This window comes from Cupressus sempervirens, chromosome 10 (genome assembly GCF_028749045.1).
Source record: "Cupressus sempervirens isolate cs-2001-9-10 chromosome 10, ASM2874904v1, whole genome shotgun sequence".
Classification (NCBI taxonomy): domain Eukaryota; kingdom Viridiplantae; phylum Streptophyta; class Pinopsida; order Cupressales; family Cupressaceae; genus Cupressus; species Cupressus sempervirens.
In genome coordinates, this window is record NC_143127.1 from 604914979 (window position 1) to 604932946 (window position 17968).

At 35.4% G+C, this 17968-nt stretch overlaps 1 protein-coding gene across 7 annotated transcripts in view; it reads right to left on the reverse strand.

The window, feature by feature from the left end:
• The window catches only part of LOC149535311 (serine/threonine-protein kinase CTR1-like), a 134779-nt gene that overhangs the window by 38092 nt on the left and 78719 nt on the right, over positions 1 to 17968 (reverse strand). For 5 of the 7 annotated variants that reach the window (XM_089803403.1, XM_089803398.1, XM_089803404.1 and 2 more), the window contains exons 13-14: positions 10242 to 10336; positions 8999 to 10138 (exon numbers count right to left, since the gene is read on the reverse strand). The exons of 1 other annotated variant lie outside the window; for it this stretch is intronic. In XM_089803403.1, coding sequence (XP_089659529.1) covers positions 10054 to 10138; positions 10242 to 10336 — 180 coding nt within the window. In that variant the 3' untranslated portion in view covers positions 8999 to 10053. Of the gene's footprint in view, positions 1 to 8998; positions 10139 to 10237; positions 10337 to 17968 lie in introns of those variants that run through there. One more of the 7 variants, XM_089803401.1, reaches the window with a different exon arrangement.

A 17968-nucleotide genomic window follows, 5' to 3' on the forward strand; every position in this document is an offset into this window, starting at 1 on the left:
TGCAAGAGCACTGATTTGTATGAGTGATAGAGACAGAATTATAATGATTTTACCAGTTGTAGTATTGTACAAGTAGAACAAAGAAAGATAAGGAAATAACTATTTTAGGTTAAGAAATTATTTTGTTTACAAAATAATTACTTAACTAATAAGGGATGACATCCTAGACGTTAGCCCTAAGTTAGCAAGAGTCGATTTTGTATTTTGATAACTGCAATAAAGGTATGAAAGCTGATAAAGCAAATATTTGTGAAGTAGCAAGGAATAAAGGAAAGAGTGCAAATGTGAAGTTATGTGAACTTTTTTTTAAAAATGTGATTGAATGAATTGTGTATGATGTGAATTTTGATGTATGATCAGAGGAATGCAATTTTTGATAAAGTTTTGTAAGGAGCAACAAAGGCAATATCAAATATTGAAGATATTAGTAGTGTTACTGTTTTAGCTTCGGTAGAAGTAATTATTTATCTGATATACTAATGTGTGTTTATGTGTAACAGATAACAGATAAAGTTGTTATTGCTGATTATTAAAGTCAATGCATGTGTGTGTGTGTGTGTGCGCGCGTGCGCATGCGTGCACTTTGGATAATATCAAATTGCATTATGATAATCATCGGCAGACATTTGTATGTTTATTGGCAGCCATATATATAATATCACATTATTATGATTGGGCTCCTTGATATAATGAACACCGGTGGACAAAGTTGTGTTATGTCTTTTCTTAATAATACATAATAAATCATGCCCCTGAAGAGGCATGACTCTACGTGGCTAAAGGCCACGTAGAGCCATGACTCTTCAATTCATATATTGAGAACCTTGTCGAACGCTAATGAAACATCAATCAATATACAACATTTTTGTATCAACTGTCTACACTTTACTTTACCAATATTCTCCATTTCATATATAACTTGCAGGTTCATTAGAAGCCATTCCAAAATCAAAAGCAATAGAAAAGGGAAGACGACTTTGTTTCTATAGTCCCAAAAAATCTGCATTATTCAAAGAACAAGCTACTCACTATACAAGTAAGAGTTACATTGCTCCTGTGTTAATTGTTTTATCTATCAGAGATCCAAATAAAACTAACATGGTATTAGAGCCATTATGATTAGAAAAACCATTACACAATATATATTTAAAATCTAAATTTTTGAAGAAGGGGCTAAAACTCTAAATTATTAAAATGGTAAACCATGTAAGACTAGAAGATTGGCTTGAGGGTGCATCTAATTTCTCTTAATGGAAAATTAGAGTAATGATAATTTTAAGGAAAATGGAATTAGAAGAATTCATTGAATCAAACATGACTATGCCTGAAAATGGACCAGAGAAAGTAACATGGAAAAGACATAATAACAAAGCTATGAAGATCATTATAGATTTTGTAAAAGATCATATTCTACCATCCATATCTAGTCTTAAGATTGCATTTGAAATATTCTCCACAACTAAAGATACATTTGAAATGAATAATACTAGCAGATTATTAACCTTAAAACAAGATCTAGTATATATTAACATGAAAAATGGAGAATCAATCACTTCGTATTTCATAAGAATTTCTGAACTAAAAGATCAACTAGCAACTATGGACAATTGAGTTGATGACAAAGAACTCAGCATGATAGCACTAAAAGCTCTTACATTATCATGGGAAACATTTATTCGAGGGTTAAGTTCTCGTCCTAAACTTCCAAAATTTGATATATTAACAAATGAATGCAGTCAAGAAGAATCTAGACTAGTCTCAAGGGGACTGAGTACAAATCAAGAGGGAGAAATTCAAGCACTGCATATAAAATCAAATGAGAAGAGAAAATTAAAATACAACAAAAAGGAGTCCAACAAATCCTTCAAGCAACATGATTGGTCAAAAGTTAGATGTTTTAAATGTGATAAAATTGGTCACCCCCACAAAATTTGTCCTAAAAAGAAAAGAATTCAAGCAGCACTTGCTGAAATCAAAGAAGAAGGTGAAGAGAAAGAATGAAGAGAAAACTATGCATTTTACTTAGCTCTTTCAAGTAAATTAAATTCTAATAATAACACTTGGATCATCGACAGTGGAGCATCTCGACACATCACCGGTTTTAAAGACAAATTTGAAACATTCTCTAAACAAGCATCAGAAGAAGTCACCATTGGAGATAACTCTACTCATCCTGTTAAAGTAATAGGTTCATGTTCAATTCAACTAAATTTAGGAACCACTCTATAACTCAAGAATGTCTTATATGTACCAAGGATCAAAAGAAACCTAGTTTCTATTTATGGTCTTGCTGATCAGGGTTTCATAATCACATTTCTAGAGGACAAAGTTCTAGCCTGGCCCAAGAATTCTAATATTAAGAAAGTTATTTCTATTGGTTTCAGAGATGGAAGTCTCTACAAACTTTGTAATAGTCAAGATACAAAATTAGCTCTAAGTCATGAAACCTCAATCTCCATTGAAATTTGGCATAGGAGGTTAGCTCACCTTAATTATCGTGCTTTATCATCCTTGAGAAAAATAGTAAAAGGTTTACCTAGCCTAAAGACTGATCATTTATATATTTGCAAAGGATGTGCCTTAGGCCCAAAAAAAAAAAGACACAAAACAATCATTTCTTAAAAGCGATCACAAATCTAAATCCATCTTTGAACTAATCCACACTAAGCTTTGCAGTCCTTTGTCTGTACCTTCTCTTAATGGATGTTTATTCTATATAATTTTTATTGATGATTATTCTAGAAGAACCTAGATATATTTCTTGAAACAAAAGGAATCATCTGAAGTTTTAGCTAAATTCAAAGAGTTCAAAGCCCTAGTTGAAAATCAATTAGGTCATAAAATAAAGACCCTAAGATCTGACAATGGAGGTGAATATATCTCTAATATTTTAAAAAAAATTTGCATTGATGTTGGGATTAAGAGGGAGTGTTTTGTATCTTATAATCCTCAACAGAATGGAATTGCAGACGTAAAAACAGATCAATTGTTGAATCAGCCAGAGCAATGATGCATGATCAAAACCTTCATACTTCCTTCTAGGTTGAAGCATCTAACACTATAGTCTACATACAAAACAGATGCCCACACTTAGCTTTAGAAAACACCACTCCAGAAGAAGTATTCTCTAGCATTAAACCTGATCTAAGTCATTTTAGAATATTTGGATGTCCAGTTTATATTCACATACCTAAAGAGAAAAGAACAAAACTAGAGAAAAAGGGAATATCTATTCGATATAGTGAAACAACTAAAAGATACAAAATCTTCATTCCACGACAAAGAACAATTGAGATTAGCAGAGATGTAAAGTTTGAAGAAAATATTGCCTTTAAAATTTTCAGAAACAGTGATGAATCTATTATTGAGTCTATTCTTAAAGAAGATCCACAAATAGAAATTGAGAGGGAGGATTATGAACCCTCCTCTTCCACTATGCCTATTCATGAAGAATCTAAAAATATCACGAATAAAAAGAGGCCACTCTGAGCTAGGAAAATGATAGAAGAGAATCATATTGAACCTGATGAAGTTATACGAGAGAGCAAAAGAACAAGAAATCAATCATGTTATGTTGCTTTGTTAACTGAACTTATAAAAATAGAACATTCTAATGTGAAAGAAGCACTTTCAAATCAGTCTTGGAAAGAAGCAATGATTGAAGAATGTAACTCTATATTAAAAAATGATGTATGGGATGTGGTACCAAGACCTAAGAACAAATTAGTTGTTTCTTCCAAATGGTTGTTCAAAATTAAACATACATCTGATGGTAGCATCGAAAAATATAGGGTCAAATATGTAGCATGAGGGTTCTCACAAAAAGAAGGCATTGATTATGAAGAAACTTTTGCTCTAGTTGCCAGATATACTTCTATCATAACCATCTTGGCTATTGCAGCATCCAAGGGATGGAAGGTACATTGGATGGATGTCAAAATAGCATTCCTCAATGGCAAGATTGAAGAAGTCTACATTGAGCAACCAGAAGGGTTCAATACTCTTGACAGAAAAACTCATGTCTGTAAGTTAAAAAAAACACTTTATGGTCTCAAACAGGCTCCCAGAGCTTGGTATGAAATGATAGACAACTACTTACTGAAGTTAGGATATTCCAAAAATGAAGCTGATCCTAACCTATTTAGATGGTGATGATATGATTATACTTGTGTTATATGTTGATGATCTGTTAATAATAGGTGAGGAATATCTCACAAAAAAATGCAAACAAGAACTCACAGCAGAGTTTGAAATGAAAGACTTAGGTCTACTTCACTACTTTCTTGGATTAGAAGTCTGGCAGCAGGGTAACTGCATTATTCTGAATCAGAGAAAATACACGATGGATATCTTAACTAAATTTGGGATGATGGAATGTAAACCTGCAACTACTCCCATGGAAGTAAATTTACATAAGTTGAAAGATGATGTAGTCAAATCTGATCATACTGACTCTACCTACTATAGGCAGATTATTGGATATTTAATGTATTTGGTTAATACTTGCCCTAACATATGCTATTCACACCTTGAGTCAATTTATGTGTGCACCAAAGAAGATACATCTACATGTAGCAATATACATTTGGAGATACTTAAGAGGTACTACTGGAATGGGAATCAAATATGACAAAGTCAACATCAAACTTCATGGATATTCAGATTTTGACTAGGTAGGAAGTCCTATTGAATGTAAAAGCACTTCTAGATATTGCTTCAGTCTAGGATCTGGCATGATTTCTTGGTCTAGCAGAAAGCAGACATAAGTTGCTTTAAGTTCGACCGAAGCAGAATACATTGCATCATCTTTGGGTGCTAGAGAAGCGGTGTGGTTACGAAAGTTGTTGGCAAATTTGTTTAAAAAACCTTTGAAGCCCACTGTGATTCACTATGATAATCAAAGTTGCATCAAGCTTTCAACCAATCCAGTATTCCACAATCACTCCAAACATATTGAAATTCTTTTTCATTACATACGAGATATGGTGAATAAGAAATCATTCAATTGGAGTATATATGTACTAATAAGCAAACAGCTGATATCTTTACCAAGCCTCTTGCTAAAGTGAAGTTGAAATACTTCAGAGAAAAACTTAGTATGATTAATTTGTAATATTGAATATCAAATCAAATTTTAAATTCATGTGTTTATGCTTCTATTGTTTGTTAGTAGCATCATATGTAATGAAAGGTGATGATCTTTCATATACATATTTATTCATAAGATAATTATTTACAAGGTGACGATCTTGTAAGTAATAGGCTTGTTATCATGGACATCTCTAGACATTGCCTCAAGCAATTAGAGATCATAGATAACAAATTCATGTTATTGTCATGGACATCTCTAGACATTGCCTCGAGCAATTAGAGATCATGAGTAACAGATTTTCATAGACATCTCTAGACATTGCCTCAAGCAATTAGAGATCATGAATTCCTATGGACATCTCTAGACATTGCCTCGAGCAATTAGAGATCATAGATAATTGTTATTGTGGCTTCTCTAGATATTGTTTAAGACAATTAGAGATTTTAAATTTGCATTATGATGATTGTTCATAATTTTATAGTATGAGGATCAAATAAAGTGATTAAATGTCTATACTGAAATTCTAATGGTATTTACTTCTCCCTCACTAAAGAGGGAGTGTTAATGTTTAAGCTTTAGTAGAAGTAATTATTTATTTGATATACTAATGTGTGCTTGTGTAACAAATAACAGATATAAGTTGTTATTTCTAATTATTAAATTCAATGGATGTGTGTGTGTGTGCGCGCGCTTTGGATAATATCAAATTGCATGATGATAATCATCAGCGGACATTTGTATGTTTATTGGCGGCCATATATATAATATCACATTATTATGATCAGGCTTCTTGATATAATGAACACCGAAAGACAAAGTTGTATTACGTCTTTTCTTAATAATACGTAACAAAGCATGCCCTTGAAGAGGCATGACTCTGCATGGCCAAAGGCCACATAGAGCCATGACTCTTCGAGGGTCATGACTCTTCAATTCATTTATTGAGAACCTTGCCGAATGCTAATAAAACATTAATCATTATACGACATTTTTGTATCAGCGGTCTGCACTTTATTTTATCAATATATACTCCATTGCATATATAACTTGCAGGTTTATTAGAAGTCGTTCCAAAATCAGAAGCAATACAAAAGGGAAGACGACTTTGTTTCTACAGTCCTAGAAATTTGCATTATTCAAAGAATAGGTTGCTCACTATACAAGTAAGAGTTACATTGCTCCTGTGTTAATTGTTTTATCTATCAGAGATCCAAGTAAAACTAACAAGTAGCAATGCAAAAGTTCTTGTATCTATCTTTTCTATTGAAGAACTTTATTGTACATTGCATGTTTGGGCAGTAGGCTCATCTTGCATACATTTGTAATCTGTATATAACAACTCCTAATAGGGGAGGCTTCTAACAAGGACCGAGACACTATACGAATGTAATAGACTCCTAACAAGTTCAATATATTTAATCGGATACTTTTGATTAGTGGATCATTTGTGAGTACCATCCCCACCGGAGTTTTCCCTTGGCCAAGGTTTCCCTAGTTAACAAAATATGGTGTTATGGGTTACTTTATTGCATGGTTATGTTTACTATTCAGCATAGTTAGTTTACTTTCTTATGCAAGTTATAAAGTTGTTAATGATATGCAATTTTGGAAAAAAAATTGTGAAATACTGATTCACTTGTAATTTTTAATATATATTTTTTAAATGATTAGATAAGTAGTAAGAAGGATTAGTAGTTTAAGTATATGACCATCATTTATTGGTGCCAAATATTCTATTCATTCTTACAAGAACTATTCATAAAATATACAACAAAATGTAATACTAATTAAATATATAAATATTATTAAATTTAGTATAAAAAAATTGATCGGTAAACGGTTGAAGCTTTTTTTAAAATTTAGTAATTTATTAATCTACTAATTTATTATTTAATTAAAGAAAAAAATTATTTTAAAAAAAACCAAAGACTTTAGAATTAATTATATTTTTACTTATTCTATAACATTTTCTAAGCAAGTACACTATAACACAAAAAAATGCCCCTCCAATGATGTGGCAAGAGATAAAAGTACAGTGGCTTCTATGGAGATAGGCATGGGCATCCAACAATGTAGAATTAATTGGTTGGGTAGTCGTTGCCCTCTTTGTGATATATCGTAGGCCCTATGTTGTACCATAGGCCCTCTTTGTAATGTATTGTAGGCCTTCTTTGTTATGTACCAGAGGCCCTCTCTTTGATGTAGTGTAAGCTCTATGGTGTACCATATGCCCTCTCTATTGTGTATTGTAGGCCCTTAATGCACTTTCATATGTATAACAGAGTATGCAAGAATGATCATATACCAATTACTAAATTGAATTGTCAAAGATTTCACAAGGCCCTCACATGTACGAAGAAATTCAGATTCAATAATGATAGTACTTCAAATTATATCAAATAGATTTTTAATATAACAATTTTGGACCAAGAGCCAAATGCGTATTTGTATTTGTCTTCTAACGAAAACTTTCACAAACTTGACGCACAATGTGAAATATCTAAATGACATTTCAACTGTAGACAAGGGTGAGGAACAACGCCCGCCAAAACTGCAATCACAAAATAAGGAGGATCTTTCACCTCTAAAACTAAACTGCATAAACTACCTTAAGCCTCCAACCTCCAAAAAATATGAAGAGAGTTCAATTACATTTTACAAAAGGCCTCCAAGCGCCTAAAAAGTTACAGTATGCACACACTACAATATTTTATTATTTAGGCTTCCTTTATTTAATAATTAATTATAGGTTCTTATAAAATTATTTAAAAATCTGGAACCACTTAATTTATTAATTTGACTAAGTCACTTATGAAAATTGGGGACATTACATATTTGTTTGTAGTTTTTGATATAGTTCATTACTATTAAATTCATTTTCCTAAGGGATTGGCCAAGGAGATGAATACTCTCCTAGAAAATTGGGGACATTACATATTTGTTTGTAGTTTTTGATCCAGTTCACTACTATCTAAGGGATTGGCCAAGGGGATGAATACTCTACTAGAAAGTTACCAAATAGTCTCCATTTGCAACACCCCGCTTCACACCTCACTTCAAACAGGGATTGGCCAAGGGGATGAATACTCTCCTAGAAAGTTACCAAATAGTCTCCATTTGCACCACACCACTTCAAACATGAGTGCAACAAGCTGAGACAATTATACAAAGTTGTCAATTCTCTACTGATTCATCTCATCACATCTAGTTCACTTCTGTAGATGTAGATCTGAATTAGAACAAAATAATTGATTTTCCTAAGGGATTGGCCAAGGGGATGAATACTCTCCTAGAAAGTTACCAAATAGTCTCCATTTGCACCACCCCACTTCAAACATGAGTGCAACAAGCTGAGACAAATATACAAAGTTGTCAATTCTCTATTGATTCATCTCATCACATCTAGTTCACTTCTGTAGATGTAGATCTGAATTAGAACAAAATAATTGATTTTCCTAAGGGATTGGCCAAGGGGATGAATACTCTCCTAGAAAGTTACCAAATAGTCTCCATTTGCACCACACCACTTCAAACATGAGTGCAACAAGCTGAGACAATTATACAAAGTTGTCAATTCTCTACTGATTCATCTCATCACATCTAGTTCACTTCTGTAGATGTAGATCTGAATTAGAACAAAATAATTGATTTTCCTAAGGGATTGGCCAAGGGGATGAATACTCTCCTAGAAAGTTACCAAATAGTCTCCATTTGCACCACCCCACTTCAAACATGAGTGCAACAAGCTGAGACAAATATACAAAGTTGTCAATTCTCTATTGATTCATCTCATCACATCTAGTTCACTTCTGTAGATGTAGATCTGAATTAGAACAAAATAATCCCAGCTTATAAACTTATAAATATCTAATTAAAACTCCATAATTTTCCACACCAGCAAATCAATTTCTCAAAATTAACTTAAAAGATTGTATGAATAAAACCAAATTAGAAAAAATATATCTGCGATCAATAAAATAAGCATGTCTTATTCTACAAATCCTAGGCATTTCTCTAGCTTTACCTTAGTCTTATCCATTTCTTCTAATGCTTACTGCAGCTTCCGTTCCTAAATATATGTTTAACAAGCTTCATGAAACCATACAATTATTCCCCCAAAATTACACCATTTAAACGGGCTCAACCTGATTGCTTTTGGAAGGTCTGCAAATCATAATTCATCCGCCACCTTGCCAAGAAATATCATGTCCAAGCTCAATTGTTTCCATTCTTCAAAATTCAGCTCACTTGATACTTCCAATACATCAGTTTTCCACAATTTCCACATAATTTCTCTTCTAATGCTTACTGCAGCTTCCGTTCCTAAATGTATATTTAACAAGCTTCATGAAACCATAAAATTATTTCCCCTAAAGTTCGCCATATAAACCGGCTCAACCTGATAGCTTTTGGAAGGTCTGCAAATCATAATTCATCAGCCAGCTTGCCTAGAAATATCATGTCCAAGCTCAACTGTCTCCACTCTTCAATATTCATCTCCTCTTGATACTACCAACACATCAGTTTTCCACAATTTCAACAATTCGTGAAATTATGATTGTGTTATCTTCTGAATCAACATTTCAAATTTCACTCATTTATCCTGGTGATCACAGAGGACGATCTGGAACGTTGATGCAAAAGCTAACACAATCAAATCCAAAAGCATTACTCATAATCACTTACAAAAATAAATTTCAGAGAGGAGCTCTTCTCAGTAACATTTTGGACACATGAACAAGTGAACAAAATTCCTCAATCTTCCTGTGACTGGTGCAACAAAGTTTCATCATTGAGGATAGAAAACAATAGTTTCTGCAGCCTTATTGCCCAGATTGATGTCTTCCCAGAAATTTAGAGAATTAATGAGGCAGGACTTGATGTCTTCCTATATATTAGTAAATTAGAGAATTTCTGAGGCAGGACTTGATGTCTTCCCATATATTAGAAAATTAGAGAATTTATGAGGCAGGTCTTGAATAAGATTTATCTAAGATTCTCAGTCGCTCTACAAGTTCCTGGAATGATGGACGGCATTGAAGGTCACTGCAATGATAAATGTCTAATATATCAGTAGGGACTTAATGTGTACTAATTATAAAGAGCATGTAGTGTGACATTTAGATTAGAACTGGAAAGTTGAGGCTACCTGTGCCAACAAATTTCAATAATGGATGTCCACTGAGGATCCAAACTTTCTGGGATCTGTAATCTCTGGTCCCTAAACCCCACGGCTCCTACAACCTGCAAATTATAGTTTAGTCAAGCCATGGAGGGTGTACAGGCACCAAGATAAACAACCAAAGCATAAAACGAATAAAAACTAACAAACATCAGAGCAGATGCTATACCCTGTTACACTAACCCTAAGAGATATAGGAGAGGAAATCAAAGTACAAAATACACAGAACCGGTTGCCACCATAAGCACTATGGTTAAAACCAAGAAGAACCAAGAACATTGCTGCCTCATTGCAGCCAAAGCCCCCATTGAGAGATACCAGCACCAGCAGGGATTAAAGAACACCTATAATATACCCTCTTGGAACTCCATTGCCAAAAGCTGGAGTCATCCTAACTTGTGCTTGCATATACATAGCAGACTACTCCAAACAACATTAAAGAAAATGCATCTGATTAATTTCAAAACCCTCATTAAGTGAGAATAGTTTAATCAAAATGAAGAAGATTACTGCCACTCCATCTTCCGCACTACTTTATGGTTTTGATAACCATATTAAATCTTAGCAGAAATCCATGACGATGCTCATATCACGTTTAAGCACCTGCACTTCTTCCCACTACATTTCTACATGGTCATAACAAAACATCTGAACTATACAATTTTTCACCTCTCTATTAATGCTCGCGGGCTCTAATCTGGTCCTCTAAAATCGTGGCTGGGTTTTGAATAACACCTGCATCTGCAATAACCCCTTACCCTAGAATGGATTTAACAAACTTTATCATAGGTGCATTCAGAGCACTAAATATTTCCTTCAATTGTGATACGAGGCCTTCCCCATTGCGAAGGGGGTTATGAGGTACAACCATATGGTACCCTGCTACTAAAAAAAAGCCTGAAGGTTAGTTAATACACCTTATCAACTCTGACCATGACTGCAAAATGAAGAAGCCAACACACCATGCCTCTGTGAAACTTGCCACACCAATTTCACAACACTCTAAGTCTAAACACACGTCTAGAGGCCTATGAATCCAACTTTGACTACAAAATATGATGTAATCGAAATAAAAACTAAAGGTCTCATCAGACTTTGCCTAGTAAGGTTTTTCTCTGATTAATGTCCATGAAGAGCCCACTTCGAAGAAGTTGTGTAAAAAATTGGGTGAGATTTATCAAATCAATTCTCTACATTATTTTTCAAGGAAGAAGCTGTATTCCTTGAGAATGGAATAAGTTGAACAAATCTTTAAGCATTTGAAAACATTCAATATGTTGGTGATTCAATTTACCTTAGTTAAGGTGACCTTAATTAGGATGAAGGTGGCTGAAGAACAAAGGTGCCAAATATTGCTATGTCCATTGTCAAACTCATGGAATAGCCTAGTCATGGCCATTAGAAGCACTCAATCACTTTGAAGATGGAGAATGATGGTTCTCTACTCTCTAAGGAAAAGAATGCCAAAGAGGCTTTGAGTGTTTGAGGAAGACTAAAAGAATGAGCCAAAAAAGAGAAGCAGTATGGTCATTCTAAGTCTAAGAAAAAAAGGAGATCAAAATCCCCATGTAAATCCAAGAAAATATGTTGAAACCATGGCAGACTTAGACAATTTTAAAAGGACTGTAAAGAAGACAAGAAGTAAGATTATAATCACAAGTCAGAAGATGTATTTTTTACATTTCGTTCCATAAATCTGAAATTGGAATACCAGACATGCTTTGTTGATCACCAGCTCTACAAAGGCACCAAGTCTTCGACATTATAATCGACCATGCCATGCGTTTCTGTCACGGCCTCCTTCATGGCTATTCTCTCCATATTGTCATCCAACAGCTCTTAAGGCCTTCTTTCCAATTCATTGCATGATCTGACAAGCATAATCTCACACATCTCCACAGATTTGAAAAACAACCCATAACTGTCACATCTTCTGCGCCTGGCCATTAGACACAGGTCAGACAGATCTTGCTTCAAATCGTTCAAAAGCTATGACAGACGATGGATAACCTAGCAGCGGCACCACTAGATCTTCTATAGTGGCTTCGGTAAGCATATATCTTCTTGGCACTATATAATAACCATCAGTCGCGACACTGTAAATGCAAAAATAAATGGTTGGAATACCAACCTTGACGGCTACAGTGGCAGCTCAGTGCTGGGAAAAATTATGAATCACATAATCCGGTTGAGTCCGCAAGAGAAGATTCTCATTTCCTAAGGGCCAAGAGCAATCTTCAAGAGATCTACCAATTCCAATTCCAGTTCTGATTCCAATTCCAAGTTTTCAGGTGGAAGATCTTTATGCTTGTTTTGCATTTTTTAAATACAAACATAGAATTTGGAAATTCCGGTATTGGAAAAATTCAATTCCAGGAAATAAACGAGCCCTCATTGATGATTCTGGTAGGACATAAGTTTATTTTATGCTGAGTAAAGTTGAGTCTTCTAGCTGTTTCAAAGAATTTACAGCAGTGGCTGAGGTGCACATCAGAAAAAAATATTAAGTGCTTGATAATGGACAATGGTGGCGGATATTGCTATTATGATTTTGAAATAGCCCACAAAGATTGCAATATCAAGAGATAGAATCCAACCCCATATTCTCTACATAAAAATAAGGTTGCAAAAGAATAACCAAGACCTTTATGGAGAAGGCTAGGAGTATACTCAATGGTGCTGAACTAGAACAAATTTTTGGGCCCAAGTTCAAGTCACTATCTACTATCTGATAAATAAGTGTCCTATGTCAGCTCTTGTTGATAAATTTGATAGGTTTTGGTTGCATGGCATATGCACATGTTCTAAAGAAGTGGATAAAATTGCATTTCAGATGGTATTACGGTGTCAAAGGACACAAGCTTTGGCAAAAAAGGTTATTTAATATTTATGCTATAAATGTTATTTCTTGAGAAAAAATCAAACCTTCTTCTATTACAGTGCAACTGAAAAAAGGAAGAAAGAAAAAAGGCATGATTAAATTTCCCTCTACAAAAGAGAAAATAGAACTAAGGCCTCTAGAAAGGTACGAGGTTGAGGAGAGCTCCACAAGTTTTGCATCATTAGAGGAAGAAGTAGAACCTAAACTCCATGTTGTTCAAAGACACCTACCAAGCATACAAAACCACCAAAAAGTTGGAAGTAATTCTTTTGATGATTGGAGATGGATATTTCCTTTTAATGCTAATGTCAATGAGCTGACATAAGTAGAAGAGACTCTTGGCATAAATGATATAGAGCCTTGAAAAGTAACAAAGAATGATACATGGGACGTTGTACCATTGCCTGAAATATTAAACCTATTGGTCGAAAACGGCATGTTCAATAATAAGATGGGTAGATGACTACTTTAAGGGACTATAAACCATAGGGAATATGGGCCGCAAAGGGTTACTCCCAGGTTGTGAGATTAGATTATGGTGAGATTTTTTCTCCTAAAACTAAAATAACCTCCATTCACTACTTTACTTTTTATTGCAACAATTTACGATCAATACATTGAGCAAAAAGGTAATGAAAGGAGGAACAACATGCTTTTGGTTTATATTGTAATGTCCCCATTTGTTGCCAGCATCAAAATTTTAGTGATTAGCCTAAAGTGGGTCCTCTTAGGCTAATAAGGATGATAAGAGGGGTCTTCTGAGGATTGATTCGTCTCCAACATTCAAGGATTTATGGATTTGGCCTTCGTTCAATACCTTTTGGACTCCATTCGCCATACTTACTATGTATAGTAAGTAAAGAGTAATAGAGATGCATCATTTCTATTTTTAGACAGTGTATTTGGTCACATGGGGAATTATGAGGAGAGATTCCTATTTCAGATGGCATGGCAATCAGACAAGTATTTCAAGAGATATTAAAGTTCAAGTGACTTAAGTGACTAAAAGACAAAATAGTCTTTTATCCCACATTGCTAAGTTGTTCATACCTCTCCTCATTTCGAAGTTATAAAGGAAGGCATTTGCATTGGGATTGTTACAATAAGATGAATATTTTTTATTGTTAATTCCTAAAGGTTACTTAAATGTGACTGGATATTTCGTAAGGACGAAGCCCCTTAAGGAAAGAACTGAGACTGGACGCAAACCTAGTGCTCACATTGCAGGTTCAGAAATAAGAGTTGAGTTGATGCAAAGATTTTCAGATTGATGAAGCTTCATGGTAGGTAGCAGAATTGTTGATTGAACTCTGTAGAGTTATTTGGGCACATACAGATCCTCAGTGAATAGATGTCGGTGCTTGGATGCCAGACAGGGTTGGCAGTCATTTATAGCTGAGAGGTAAATACATATCAGTAATCTCATTCTGCAGTAGCATTGTTTCACGTCTGAGAGTGGGAGTCTCCTGGTAGCAGATTTACAAGTGCTGGGAAATATATACAGGTTGGGTGTGTTAAAGGCAGACCAGGCCAGTTATCAGCACCACGTAGGGAGTACACAGATCTGCAGGGTTAGCAGATAGTAAGGTGGTCACGACAGTTGCCCACCTTGACTGTAACTCCAGTATTATGGAGACTACATCATGAGCATCACCTACAGGTGGGGCAAAGACATAATCACATGCGGTTAAGGTGACAGTCACATTATTCTTGCTGCAGAAAACTTCCTTATAGCACACTGTATACAGCAAAGAGCTCTGAAGAATCCATGAGCATTGTAACTACAGGTCCCACGTCCCCCCCGCCCCCTCCACCCCCCCCCCCCCCCCCCCCCCGCATTGAATACAATATCAGTTATCAAATCTTTCAATCGGATGACTGTAAAACTGTTGTATATATGACAATATTGATGAAATGAGAATTGTGTTTGAAATATCAATTTCTGAGGTGTGATTATCTATAATGCTGTATGATCATTATTGTGTGATAGCCGTCTATCATTTCATAATAGGAGAACCGGAATTCTCAATATATTGGACTAGCATTTATATTTGTACTGTTCTTCTTCTTTGGTATTTGTTCAAGAGGATTTGGTCTCCAAGCATATTTCAGAGATTGCTTGCAAACTGTTTGCAAAAATGTCAATGAAGGAAGTCTGAATTCTTTATAAAACTTGGGAAGGGATCTTACAGCAGGACTGTAATTTGTGGTAGCCAAAGAAGTATTTCATTTAAGTTCGCATTTCAGTTGATTGTATCTGCCAGTTCTTGTATTAGAAATATATATATATATATTTTTTATTTTATTTGAAATAGCATTGTCATTCTTGACTGCCAATGGTATAATTATCTTGGATCATCTATGAATTAACTGTTTTGGTCTATATATCATCAGTTTACTAACAGTTCCAGCTAGAGTATCTTAGGGATATCAGAACTTTCATTTTCGGGTTGCATTTAAACTGTTCATGAAAATGTCATCAGATGAGTTTTGAATTTTCTATAGTTCCGAGGGTTGGAATATTACAGTGAGTTTATATATATATGGGTAAATCTTCTGGTTTCTATGGTGTTTCATGATACATATCCCTCTGTTAAATTCTGAATATATTGTTGAAAAATAAATCTAGTAAATATCCGGTTTGGGATATTTCAGTGGTATCAGAGCTGTGTATTCTGTCAGCCTGTGTGGTTTTTTGGAAACTATTTATCAGAGATTTCATCAAAAACATTTTTACAAAAGGTTTAATCTGAATGAACATTTTTACACAAGGTTTAATCTAAATGGTTTGAAGTTGTATTCTTTTGGAGGTGGAAGAGTATTTCTTTGTGAGAAATAAAGTGAAGCACTTCGTTCAGAGCCTAGTTTCCTGCCATCATGTGGTGTACGAAAGTTATTTTGTTTTCAGTTTTGTTGTTCCATTTGGAGTGACAGCACTCTAGTTTTGTTTTCTTATGGAAAGACATAGGAGGACTGGTAGTTCTAGAAGTCGGTGGAGTAATGAGGAATTTACCAAGAAAATGAATGCTTTGCAGGAGAGATTGGAAAAACTTAAGCTTCATCAATACAGGCTGACGGAGAGCTTGTCGGATCCAGAGATAGTTGAGAGGACAGTGAAGTATATAGTTTTTGCCTTTAGAAGGCCGCAATTGAGGTTGCAAGGAAGGAAGCTTCAATTTTCCCTGACAAGTTTCCATGATGCAGATGTACCTATATTTAGTACGACACCTGCTTGTCCTATCTACAATGTTGATGGTGGACCCATTTTACAGAGATTAGTAGATGTGTCAGTACCTTGGGTGGATAGAGGCACTAAGTTTCAGCACGTTGAGGCTCCTAGAGTTGTTGCAGTTAGTGCAGAGACAGTTGATGCAGTTGTTACTACTGATACTTCAAGTTCTCTTGAGGGAATTATTATTGGAGATTTGTATGGGAGTTGTCATAGTGTTGCTCCATTACAGGAGGTAGTTGCTTCCTCAAGTGGGACCGATGCATGTATGGAGTCACCCAACTGTGATGCCAATGATTTGGGTATTACAATGGAGTCAGTAGATGTAGGTTCATGCTCTAGCATTATTGATCCATAGCCTGGCATAGAGTCATGTGTGCAGAGTCAGGTGATGGCAGTTGAGACTCTATTAGGTGATGGGGATGCAGACAATGTAGACACCTCTGGTAATTTATCGGATGATGCTATGAGTTGTACCGGGTATGATACCCCTTGTTAGATATTGGGTGATGACTCTGAGGAGGTTTTGAATGAGTCCTAAGATACATGTTTACAGGATCTTACTATTGAGGTGGAAGCTGAGACATGTGGGGAGATTGATATTGCGAGGGCTTCTATTTCTTCGGAGGAGTTGTTTGAGGTACATAGTAGTTGTATCTTGGATACAAAGTTGTAAGAGGATGATAGCACATGTATGAGTAATCTTGTGGTGGACAATTTTGATTCAATTTCCTATCACACTACAGTTAGTGAGACATAGAGCTTGCATAGGAGTCAGGGGTTACAAAGGCATCATGTGACTTATCAGCTAAAGGTGAGTAGTAGTGACATTTCTCATCTCTTGATCATTATGAAGATTTTCGGCATATGCCAGCTACATCTAGTTGGGGTGCCCCTGTGTCAGATGAGCATAGTGCTAGTAGTCTTTCCCTAGCAGAGGTTCATGCACTTCGAGAGGTTGTTAGGATCTTAAAGCATAGTTACTCTCAATTAGTTGATGACAGAGATTACCTTTTGGAGTGGGGTAGCACCTACTATGAGGCGTTGCTAAAGAAAGAGGAGGAGGTGGTTGAGCTCACCTGGGAGCTTGCAGTGATGGTGGATTCTCTTCAGTATACTCAATTGGCTCTTCAGGAGTCATAGTCATAGTTGGATGAGGTTACCGGGGAGTTAGAGTAGGTACAGTCAACACCAGCCCCAGACCCTGTTCAGTTACATATCGTGGTTGGTGGTGAGTTTGCTTCTACAATTGAGGATGAGAGATGTGATGATTTGGTAAACACATTCGTCTAGGATATGAGTGTAGTATGTACAGAGGAGGTGAGAGCATCAGTGGTGAACTGGCTCTCATGGTGATTTGCTTCCTTCTAATAAAAGTGAATCTATTCCTTCTTTTCATACCGCTGGTAGCATTGGATAGTTGGCATTGTCACATTTTCAAAGAGGTCAGCTGTGGATTGCGGGGGAGCAGATTGATGCTTCCACATATAATTTCTACTGTACTGAGTCTTTCATGGAGTATTTTCTTGAGAGCTCAGATTTGAGGGAGGTTTCATATAGTATATCTGAGGGTGCTCTCATTCG